Below are 12722 nucleotides of genomic sequence, written 5' to 3' on the forward strand. Positions count from 1 at the left end.
TTCCTAAGGCCCATTTGACTTCACAGTCCAGGATGTCTGGCTCTTGGTGAGTGATCACACCATCATGATTATCTCGGTCATGAAGATATTTTTGTACAGTTCTTCTGTGTATTCTTGCCACCTCTTCTTAGTATCTTCTGCTTCTGTTAGGTCCATACCATTTCTGTCCTTTATTGAGACAATCTTTGTATGAAATGTTCCCTTGGTATCTCTAATTTTCTTGACGAGATCTCGTTTTTCCCATTCTTTGTTTTCCTCTATTTCTTTGATCACTGAGGAAGGCTTTCTTATCTCTCTTTGCTATTCTTTGGGCCTCTGCATTCAAATGGGTATATCTTTAGTTTTCTCCTTTGCTTTTTGCTTCTCTTCTTTTCACAGCTATTTGTAAGTCCTCCTCAGACAGCCATTTTGCTTTTTTGCATTTTTGACCTGCCTCTTGAGAAACCTATATGCAGGTCAGGAAGCAACTGTTAGAACTGGACATGGAACAACAGACTGGTTGGGAAAAGAAGTATGTCACGGTTGTATATTGTCACCCTGCTTATTTAACTTACATGCAGAGTACATCATGAGAAACACTGGGCTGGATGAAGCACGAGCTGGAATCAAGATTGCTGGGAGAAATATCAATAACCTCAGATATGCAGATGACACCACCCTTATGGCAGAAAGTGAAGAAGAACTAAAGAGCCTCTTGATGAAAGTGAAAGAGGAGAGTGAAAAAGTTGGCTTAAAGCTCAACATTCAGAAAACTAAGATCATGGCATTCGGTTCCATCACTTCATGGCAAATAGAGGGGGAAAGAGTGGAAACAGTGTCAGACTTTATTTTTCTGCTCCAAAATCACTGCAGATGGTGATTGCAGCCATGAAATTAAAAGACGCTTATTCTTTGAAAGAAAAGTTATGACCAACCTAGATAGCACATTAAAAAGCAGAGACATTACTTTGCCAACAAAAGTCCATCTAGTCAAGGCTATGGTTTTTCCAGTAGTCATGTATGGATGTGAGAGTTGGACTATAAAGAAAGCTGAGCACAGAAGAATTGATGCTTTTGAACTGTGGTATTGGAGAAAACTCTTGAGTCCCTTGGACTGCAAGGAGATCCAACCAGTCCATCCTAAAGGAAATCAGTCCTGGGTGTTCATTGGAAGATTGATGTTGAAGCTGAAACCCCAGTACTTTGGCCACCTGATGCGAAGAGCTGACTTATTTGAAAAGACCCTGATGCTGGGAAAGATTGAGGGCAGGAGGAGAAGGGGATGACAGAGGATGAGACGGTTGGATGGCAACACTGACTCAACGGACATGATTTTGAGTAAACTCCGGGAGTTGGTGATGGACAGTTGGTGATGGACTGCATGCCGCAGTTCATGGGGTCGCAAAGAGTCGGACACGACTGAGCAACTGAACTGAACTGACACAAGTCACAGGTGTTAGTCACTCTGTCATGCCCAACTCTTTGCGACCCTATGGACTGCAGCCCACCAGGCTCCCCTGTCCATGGGATTTTCCAGGCAAGTATACTGGAGCAAGTATACTGGAGCGGGTTGCCATTTCCTTCTCCAGGGGATCTTTCCGACCCAGTGCACTCATATTAGTACCCTATGAACTGACCCAATTTTCAATCATATAGAAACCAAATTCACAATAATTTTTTATTTGAGAAACAGAAATTAGAAGTCAGTATCAGAAACATTTATTAGACTTCTAAAGTTTAGTAGGTAGTAAAGCAACAGAGTCAAGTTCCGACATATAATTTTAACCCTAATTTCATTGTTCATATCAAGACTCCAACTATATTAAGGTGTCCCCAAAATTCCAGTTCATAATTAAATTTTATTATCTAATACCTGTCAGAGTTTAGTCTTGGCAAGAAGCACTTTCTACCTTTTGAACTTTCAGACTGCTGAGCTGAGGGAAATGGCTGGAGTTTTCCTTTGAACAAAAGCCTACATGGATTTTTTTGAACTTTTATTTATTCAAATGTTCTGAATACAAATGAACCACCTTGGTTGGATATTTATTATTGTTCACATGTCTTGACACAGAAACTGCAAGCACTATGATAAATGGACTGAAGGGTCTGGTTTCACTGTGGTTCCCCATCTGCTGAAATCTTATTTTGAAAATTTCTCACTGCCACCCTCCCTAGTGAATGTCAGTGCCTGTTCTCCCAAGTTAGTGGTATTCAAAGGATCTGTTTTTTAAATGTAAACTTTAAATTTCAAGCACACAGCAGTGCTTTCATTAAATAGGGGTTTTGGCTGACTCATTATGAAACTGTATAAAGCAAAAGCAATTAGGAAGTTTCAAAGACAAAAAGACTCCAAATGAAAAAGACACAAGGGTAATGTGAATAAAATGTGATGGAAGCTCAACACTTAATGCTTCAAATGTGAATTGATATTTGAAATGCCAAAAACGCCATTTCTGCACCTGAAACATTTAGTATAGTTTTTTTGGTATCTAGTGTCCTGTGAGTGCACATAAAAGGGCAGTTTAAACACGGGTAATATAGTTTTCTTAGCATCTAGCACTTGTGCCACTATTATGTACCATGCTGAATACAAACCAAGGAATGGTTCACTGAGTTGGAGAAAATTTAACTTTTGCCTTCCAGCAACTCATGTCTGTGTGGTTTTAAGAAGAGTGTTAATTGTTTTCCTGAAGCAAGGACTAGAAAACACTTCTAAGGGAAATTATTTTCTTTGCAGAAACGGTTGAAGTCAGTTTTAAAGGTAAGTTCGTACCATTGTAAGAGCTGGCATGCCTCCTTAACACATTTACTTTCTTTTCATAGAAATCAAAATCACATGGAATACAAAGAACAAGATGGTTAAGTTCTGTACCTTTTATAATTAGAGGAGGCATATTTTAAACTGAATCCCGATATCAGTAGGTAAAAATATAGATGTCTGCATTTCTCTTGCTCAAATTATATTACCACGCCTCATGTGTAAGCACAGACTGGTGGGCAAAATCAACTGGTGCAGGCTCTGGGACCCTGGAACACTGTCCTGGGGTGGGGAGCTTCATTCAGTACCTCTGTTTGGCAGTGATCTTATTTCATATGCCTTTAAAATGGATTATTTTCATGTAGGAACTTTTGGAAGCATGTCTCAGTTGTTAAGACAATCTAAACTTGTGTCTTTCACCCTATCTTTATGGTTGTTTTCTATTTAACCTAATTCTTACCTGAGACATTGGAAGAAATTAACAGTCCACTAAAAAGAAAACCTGGAGCTTTTCACAATACCATGGTATTGGTCATAGGTTCTAAAGTGATTGGCGATCCAACCATTTTTCCCTGTCTACACTGCCCATAAGGGCTTCCCAGGTGGCTCAGTGGTAAAGAATCTACCTATAATGTAGGAGACACAGGTTCGATTCCTGGGTTGGGAAGATCTCCTGGAGAAGGAAATGACAACCCACTCCAGTATTCTTGCCTGGGAAATACCATGGACAGAGAAGCTGGAGGGCTACAGTCCACTGGGTCGCAAAAGAGTCAGACATGACTTAGCGACTAAACAACAGTAGTACTGCCCATAAACATGGACTTTGGGCATCTATCCCTCTGTTGCAGCTCTTGGCCTTTTGGCCATAGCTGACTGGCTCAGATTTTCTTTTCTAGAAATGTATAATTAAGAATTCTAGAAAATGAGAGCTGGAGTTTGATGAGTGATGTTACTATTAGCACAATAAAAAGGATCACAAACTCCTTTTGTTGATGTCCTCACACTTTCTCAGTGGAGTCCATGCTTTTCCTAGCATGTTTCTAATAAGTTCTTCCACTGCTTTTGATAAGCCTCTTTATATATCTTGCAACATATAATCCTAAATAACACAACTGATTTTGTGTAAAAAGTTTTTTCCTGAGCTATTTCCCCCTGCTAATTCTTATATAGACAGATTCACACCCTAACAGCAGCTTTCTGGTTGTGCTGACTGAGTCATCAGCTCTATCTATTCTTATGGTCTTCAGAGATTCTCTTTGCTTCCTCAACTATCACTTCTAAAGAATCTTGAGGATGTTTTATTTAGTAATGCTTATTTTTTTTAAATTAGATTTTCTAATAATTAGAATAGTATCCTGGTGTAACAGTAAGAAATAATAAATGATATACTCAATAGCACAAAATATTAGAGTCCTTAGCAATCAAATTACAAAAATTTTGCTGATGGTATCATGAGAAGTGAATGGATTTATGTTCAAAGAGAATGAAGACTTTTGAAGATTCACTTTCACCCTTTTGGAAAAGTACTAGGTAATAGTAGTTTCACTTGAAGACTTGAGACTTCTAATTATGCTGAGTTTCACATGGGGAATGTAAATCTGTCCCCATCTTGAAAGTATAATATTAGTACTTTTTTTTTTTTAAATACCCTGAAAGAGTAAGTTCTTTATTCTTAGGGAAAAGACAAATTCTGAAGTAGGCTGCTTCGTTGATTTTCTCTCTTTGTTCACCTATATTATTAGTCTTATTTTTTGAACTATACTTTTCATTTCATATTTATTTGGATTGAAGTTCTTTACTTCCACATAACCTTTCAATGGAAGAGTCACATATATGTAACAAGAATACTGAGAGAGGTTGAAAAAATAGAAATACCTGGGGGAAGAGAGCTTATGTGTGTGTGTGTGTATATATATATATATATTTTTTTTATGAAACACCTGGAATATTCTGCAGGCTTCCATCCTCCATATGTGCCCTCTCCTTGCACAAAAGATATAAGTAGATATTTGAAAGTAAAACTTCTAACTGCATTTAAATTGTGAGGTGGGGAACAGATTATAACACTGGGGGAAAACTATATTTCTGTTGCTTCTTAATTGATCTAATAAAGACCCATGCAGATATGAACCTCAGGACAGGGTGCTGCCTACAGTGTGCTCTTTTAAATCTATCTTCAAGCCAAATGTTCTTTAGCTTCCCAGGAGGCTCAGTGGTAAAAGAATCCATTTGCCAATGCAAGAGACACAGGAGACCTGGATTTGATCCCTGGGTTAGGAGGATCCCTGGAGTAGGAAATGGCAACCCACCCCAGTATTCTTGCCCAGAAAATTGCACGGACTGAGGAGTCTGGAGGGCTACAGTCCATGCAGTCACAAAGAGTTGGACAGAACCGAGTACACACACACACTCAAACCATGAATTAGTAGTATGTCAGCTCAGTGTCCTATGTTTTAAACATCCACTGATCTGCTTTCAGTGGAGAGCTGAGGAAGAAACGTAAGGTGGCAAGTCAACCATGACATCAGGAAGAAAACTGTGAAATGAGAAAAACATGGCTGGGAGCAGCAGGTCCTTACCCACAAAGGTGCAGCTTCCCAAAGTGCACGACCTCCCTCCTCCAGCCCTGGGTGGTCCCCGCATAATAGGTGCTGCTTGGGTGGTGCTCAGTGGAGCACAAGGAGCTGACGTGGCCGCTGCTGTGGTAGCAGAGGGGGAGAAGCAGGTGCCAGGTTGCCCCAAAGTCCCTGGAAAATTCCAGTCTGACCGGATCAGCAGAGGAGCTATCAGTTGAGCATCCAACATTGATCTTGACGAAGAAGAAAAAAATGATACAAATTACCTCAGAGCAACAAGCCTTGAAATGATTCACCACTTCATTATTTTCTCGAGGGTCCATTTTCCTGGGAACTGTCTTGCTGAAATATTTAACACCATGAAATTCTGTTTTGCCTGAGTAATATTGCATATTACCTTTTTAAATAATACTTTTTCATAAAGAACCTCAAAGGGCCTCATGAAAAATTTATTTTCCCTCATTCTTATGAAAAGCTAGGAAGTGAATAAGGCAGAGACTGGCATGGAATTCCAAAATTTACCTTTAGCCCACCTTCATTGCCAAGCCATACAAACTGTAGTGAAAAGACTATTTCTCTAATTTTAACCATTAGTTTTTTTTCAGACTGCTGGATGGGAAGACCTTCTATTTTTCATCTTGTGACACCTTCAAACAGTCCCAAGTTTTGCACATGGAGAATCTTCAGTATGTTTTCAATATTAAAACAGAATGAAATAAAAGTTTTGTCACCATTTCCCTGGCATAGTGAGAACATTCTCAGAAAGGACTTTTCAAATATGAGGGAAACAATCACTTCATTCCTTTCTCATGCTTTCAAGTGAATTAAACTAAAACTTAAACAAATGCATGAGATTCTTTTCATGAAAAAAACTTCCCTCTTCCAATTGGGATTAACATTTTCTTGCTGTCATAGCAACTGGATATATTTCTATAATTTTTGTTGTTGTTGAAGTTACTCCTCTTTTCTTTTGATGGGTAAACTATTCTGATGAGTAAACTTTTCAACTATAGGCATTTGTTTCTAACTAGATTCTTTTGATAACAGAACTCTTGAAAGGACCACAGGTAATACTTTTTATTAACATTTAAAGCATAAATAATAGAATATATAAAAGAAGGTTATATAAGTAACTTAAAAAATTAGAAAATATAACAGAAAGCTTAAAATAGAGAATAATTTCTCCACTAAGGCATCATTTGGTCTCTGATTTTAAGATGAAAGAAACAACTTGAATTTAGAGGATACAATTAATCTAGAGTAAATATTAAAAATTTTGTTGACACAATTAGGCACTAATTGAAGCCTGTCCAATGATTAGTACAGGTTTCAACCATGAAACAAGTACCTTCAGAAGTTAAGACTATTGAACCTTAGCACAATGTATCTTTGGTTCTGCTGATTTTATCTAAGTTTTTAAACTATATATAAAAGTTTTTCTTCCATACATTTTAAATTTCTGTCTTGAAAAATAAAAGGAGTCTATAAAGAGTAATAAAATATACAGAAATTAAAAAAAATAGTAAGTATTATTTTATCTGTAAAATTCATGACATCATGATAAATATTACACAAAAGTGCTGGCCTGGTATAGACTATAATCACACTAACCTGGGTCTTAAGTAACACATAAAAATTGTGAAAATGGCACTAGAATAGTATAGTCCTTTTCATTTTTATAATGCTTGAAATAATTTATTTTGACAATTTCTCATTGTAGTAGGTGAGGAAATTATGTCATAAATAAAGGACTAAAAATTCAGAAATAAACTTTAGTAGGATAATACATTCTGCTAATAAAAATGAATTATGATGTAAAACCTCTTTTGTCCTTGCACAAAAATGGAAAGTCATAATGCATGAAATCACCTGAGATTTTCCTTCTCTTTCCTAGCTTTTGTTCAAGATAAAATCTAAAGCATTACTCATAGAACAAAGTCAAGTACCTCAAATTGTATGATGGTGTTCTCATTCACATTCAGGTCACGAGTAGTAATGGAATGCTCACCAACTTCATTGGAAACAAACACCATAGCTGAATCTTCCTCACTGTTATACAAGAAAACAACAAGGAATCCATTTAGGCAAAAGCTCATTGTGATCTCTATAGAGCAGTGGCTTTATTTTTAACTTTTCAATTAAATACTTACGGTGCTCCTTTGGAAGAATATGGGCAATAAAGACCAATGTTACCACCAGGATAGAAAAACCAATTGTCTTCTCTGGGCCCAAAGTCAAAAGTATCCAGAAGCATCACAGGGTTATTTAAATTATTTCCATCAATGATGAAGTCATCAACAATCCAGATTTCTTCTTTCTTACCTACGGAATTTTTGGATAAAGCAAGTTTTTCAAAGGTGAAAACTGGATGAACATTTTTGCTCAAAGCAAGAAAGGACAGAAGGAATTCAGTAACTATTGGTTTAAACATATGCCTTCTAGACAAAGAAGCACAAACTATACAATACTGTGTTATCCGATTAAAGTCTGGAAAAAATTATGCTTTCAATCCTTTCAAGTTGACAATGCATGAAAGAGCCTCACTAATTTCAGAAGACTGGTAAGAGTTTGCTTCCTTTCCTGTCACAGCAGTGTTATGGTACTATGGACCCTCCAGTAGCAAGAGTGGGCTCTGAATTATGCTTTTGTGGTTTAGGGACATCTGTAACATGCCTGAATCTATGAGGATGGATGGTCAGCCTGTGGGTTTAGAAATGAGTTACACTAACTAGTCTATTTATGGAGCAACTCAGGATATTTTAGAGTCAACTCATGACTCAGAATCATGTTTCCTTTAGGTTTAAGGACCATGGCCATTACAACACTGGCTTCTTGTGCAGCTTTATTTAATTGTTAAAAATTACACAGAAGAAAACATTCTGTTACATGTTACTTTATTTTTCCCTTCAATTCAGTTCAGTCGCTCAGTCGTGTCCGACTCTCCGCAACCCCATGAATCACAGCACGCCAGGCCTCTCTGTCCATCACCAACTCCCGGAGTTCACTCAAACTCATGTCCATCGAGTCGGTGATGCCATCCAGCCATCTCATTCTCAGTCGTCCCCTTCTCCTCCCGCCCCCAACCTTTCCCAGCATCAGAGTTTTTTCAAGTGATTCAGCTCGTCACATGAGGTGGCCAAAGTATTGCAGTTTCAGCTTCAGCATCAGTCCTTCCAATGAACACCCAGGATTGATCTCCTTTAGAATGGACTGGTTGGATCTCCTTGCAGTCCAAGGGACTCTCAAGAGTCTTCTCCAACACCACAGTTCAAAAGCATCAATTCTTCGGCGATCAGCTTTCTTCACAGTCCAACTCTCACATCCATACATGACCACGGGAAAAACCATAGCCTTGACTAGATGGACCTTGGTTGGCAAAGTAATGTCTCTGCTTTTTAATATACTATCAAGGTTGGTCATAACTTTCCTTCCAAGGAGTAAGCGTCTTTTAATTTCATGGCTGCAATCAGCACCTGAAGTAATTTTTGAGCCCCCCAAAATAAAGTCTGACACTGTTTCCACTGTTTTTCCATCTATTTCCCATGAAGTGATGGGACCAGATGCCATGATCTTTGTTTTCTGAATGTTGAGCTTCAAGCCAACCTTTTCACTCTCCTCTTTCACTTTCATCAAGAGGCCTTTGAGTTCCTCTTCACTTTCTGCCATAAGGGTAGTGTCATCTGCATATCTGAGGTTATTGATATTGATATTTCTCTTAATGCTTTTCAAAACATGTATGTTTAGTTGGAGCTATATGGGAACATACAGAAAATTAGGAAAATCACTCTTTAGGCTGTCATAGAATTTGATTCAGCAACTCAGGTAGGTTGTTTAATAAGATATTTGCTGTTTTATTGCTAAGTCATGTCCAACTCTTTTGTGACCCCATGGACTATATCCCACCAGGCTCCTCTGTCCATGGGATTTTCCAGGCAAAAATACTGGAATGGGTTGCCATTTCCTACTCCAGGGGATCTTCCCAACCCAGGGATCGTACCTGGGTCTCCTGCATTGCAGGCAGATTCTTTACCACTGAGCCACCTGAGAAGCCCAAGGAAGATATTACTGAGAAGATAAGAAGGGCAAGCCCAGTGCTTGTGCAAAACACTGCTTGGATTGAACTGGAAACAAGGTGATAAGACCATGCCAAGCAGAAACAACAAGGTTCCCCAAGGTTGCTTCTTCATTGATTTCTACTTTTAGTAGAATTCTTATAAAATATATAAAAGGATCTATAAATAGAAGCCTATAGAAACAATCTGATTATTTAAATGAAGTCACATGTGCCTTTCCCTCTCTAATCCTGTCACTGTTCTAATCCTAGTAGCTTTCTTCCCTTTTCTTGTTTTGGAAGCAGTTGGTGAAAGAAATGAAGAAAAATTGGTAAGCATTCCAAACATAATATGAAGACAACTATCCTCTGGATTGTAAAACTGGCTGCATTTTTGGACTCAGTGATCATACAAGATTGTTTTTTCTGTTCACAATAAGTTACAATTATTTTATTTTTTGACTTACTGGTTATAAAGGAAACATTCAGGTTAAGTTTTAGAGATGGCAGTACATTTTTCTTATCTACTTCTGTGTTACCTTTGCAAAGAATTCGCTTAATATGATCTCTCTGTGCTTACCTAGGCCATTAAAGGTACAATTTGATAGAGTCTGGTCCTTTATAAAAAGCAGTTAACAGAAATACAGGAAGCAATAAAATATTACAAATCTGTAAAATTGTTTTCTATAACCATTTGAAAATGCTGTTAAATTATACATTCATTTTAACTTATCACTGAGTCAAGTGTATATGATGGAATATTTTATCTTAGGCACTATCTGCTTGGTGTCAGTCCTTCTTTGTCACAGCATTTTGCTCTAACATTGTTCTGTCTCATTAGCGAAGTGCCGCACTCAGAACTATGTATTCCTAAATGAATTCAGTAAAAAATGTAGTTACAAGTGATGAGTACCTAACGGTAGAGCTGGATTATTTTTTAAAAAGCATAGCATTATGACAGGATTTAGCTATATTTGCATCGGAGTCAAACATGAAGATAATATATAGTCAAGTATGAAGGTAGAGATATATAAAACTAAATATTCCTTGAAATTCCTCAAAAGTGAAGCATGCAAAATGTGCTATTGACAGCGAAGTCACTTAGCTGACAAACACTTCCTCCACACCTTAGGCAAAAGCACGTTAACATGCCTCAATCAGCTTAGACCATAGGAGAACGTGAGCATTTTTACCATTATTATAAGGCTGCCAGAGTCTGAATCTTGTAGCATTGGTTTGGGCAGTGTATGGCAAGGGAACATTAATGAAAAGTATGTTGGTAGTTTGAGGGAAGTAAAATTCATCCATCAGGTGCCAGGTGATTCCCCCATTGATGGAGAATTGCAATAGAATAGAATGGGACCTCTCTGGGGTACCTAGAAAGAAGAAAACACAGGCATAAACACATTGTGATAAAAACAGGAATACTGTACAATCTTAGACTTTTTTTTTTGCATCAATGCATAACCTGACTTGCATTCACACAGATGCTTTATAGTCCAAATGCTTCTGAGGCAAACTGAAGTGATGATGGGTTGCAATTTCTGGATAAATAGATCTCAAAACACACACCAAATCTTGGATTTTTCACACAGTAATATCTCCTTCTTTTTCTCAATATGAACACTTATCTTTCTATATTTCATTTAGGAAATATTATGTCAAAATTTTTTGATTCTATAGGCTTCACAGCTCTACAAAAGGTTAAACATTTACATCTCAGGATATTATCAAAAGTCTACTTGAAAATTCCTTATAACCAAATGACATTATTTGTCAGGAAAATTATTTAGTTAATATGAAAGGTCAGAATGACAGAGTTGGCTTTAGGGGTTTACATCTGTGAAAGAAAATCCCAAGTTTCCAAAAGCTAAAATTTTTTAATTTAAATTTCTTTCAGCTAGAAATAAGTGGTGAAAAAAGATTCAGGGATGTGATGATAAATTTAACCAGTAGAGGACTAGTATGATTACTATTTCTGTATGAAATCATTATAAAATAAGTAGCAATCTTACCCCGACATTAAAATGAATATATATTATAGAAGAACATTTGTGAACACTTATGCACTCAAATTTATGTTAGCTGTCCCATATAACAAAATTTATGGGCCTAAAATCTGTTATTTCTTTGCAGAGGAGGAATCGTGCATGGGGAAATTTGCTTGAAGGGAAATAGTGAATTCATACCCATAGAAACAACTTACTTTTTGCTATAAATCGAAGTGAGAACTGGACATACATCGTATTGGTACAGTCTAGATCTCTTGAAATGAGCATCCGTAGTCCTTCCTGCAAACAAACAAAAAAAACACACATGTTAAGCAATCTTACTTTATTTGCAAGAGTATTTTCCTTTGATTTTTATATCTAACTTATATTAGCTAAATAATAGATGCATAACGATCAAGAGACAATACTTGGTCCAATTTGGAAGGAAAAATCGATCATTTCCCCTTTCAATGGCTTTCATTCCCTATGCTTGAATAACAACATTTCATTGGCTCAACTCTAAGTCACACTTTGCTGTGACTCTTATAGAAAGCAGTGCAAAAATCATACCATTATATATCTATAAGCCTTTTTAGAAAACAGCCTCCTTTGATCACAGCATGTTGTGAGAGGAGTAAAGAGGAAACAGACAGAAAATGTGCCAGCTCCTGCTGAAAGCTAGGAGCTAATAGGTAACTTTTTCAGGGTTCCAAAGGGTCTTAGGAACTTACTCCTTTGCGTGCTCTGACAGCCCCAGGAGGCTCTCATTCAGGCTGACACAACACCCTCCAGTTGGTCAAGTTAAATAAGGCGTAACTAAGCAAGTCCCTAAGCCCAGGCTGGAAGCGCTCATGCAGAGAAGCCAAGGAAGGCGGAAAGTGATCACACTGGCTTTAGTAATTTTTCTGCTAATTAACTATTTCTGGTTGTCTGGGATTGACAGCTCTACAGCTTGTTTTCTCCATGTATGCAGGATTGCAGTGACAGACCAGTAAAATAGAATTTCACTATGCAAATGTCCTAGGTACTAACAGGCCTTTCAGTTTCTTAAGTATGACTCTGAATGAAGTGACTCTTCGGTGGTGTAGGGTTGGCGGATACTGAGTGGACACTGTACTGTATACTGGCTTCTTAATTATCAGTTAACAGATACAAAGTGGAATTTAATGTAGAGGAAGAAAATTCTTCCTCTTCTGCTTAATATTTATTATATAATACATTCTTCAATAGCTGAAAAATTTTAAATAGGACTAATTTTGTAATGTGCTTCCCTGTTATACAGCAACCACATATTGAGTGCCCACAACATGCTGGCTTCTAAAAGAAGCACTTTACTCTTTTAAAACACCTAACACTCATAAGGGAAA

General features: G+C 37.4%; 1 protein-coding gene across 1 annotated transcript in view; it reads right to left on the bottom strand.

The window, feature by feature from the left end:
- The window catches only part of RELN (reelin), a 593433-nt gene that overhangs the window by 89995 nt on the left and 490716 nt on the right, over nt 1-12722 (bottom strand). Inside the window, exons 37-41 of the mRNA XM_055420724.2 lie at nt 11571-11655; nt 10558-10740; nt 7464-7635; nt 7260-7362; nt 5317-5546 (exon numbers count right to left, since the gene is read on the bottom strand). Of these exons, the coding sequence (XP_055276699.2) occupies nt 5317-5546; nt 7260-7362; nt 7464-7635; nt 10558-10740; nt 11571-11655 (773 nt within the window). The remainder of the gene's footprint in view (nt 1-5316; nt 5547-7259; nt 7363-7463; nt 7636-10557; nt 10741-11570; nt 11656-12722) is intronic.

This window comes from Moschus berezovskii, chromosome 3, assembly GCF_049115385.1.
Source record: "Moschus berezovskii isolate FMDL1 chromosome 3, NW_MosBer_1.0, whole genome shotgun sequence".
Lineage (NCBI taxonomy): Eukaryota > Metazoa > Chordata > Mammalia > Artiodactyla > Moschidae > Moschus > Moschus berezovskii.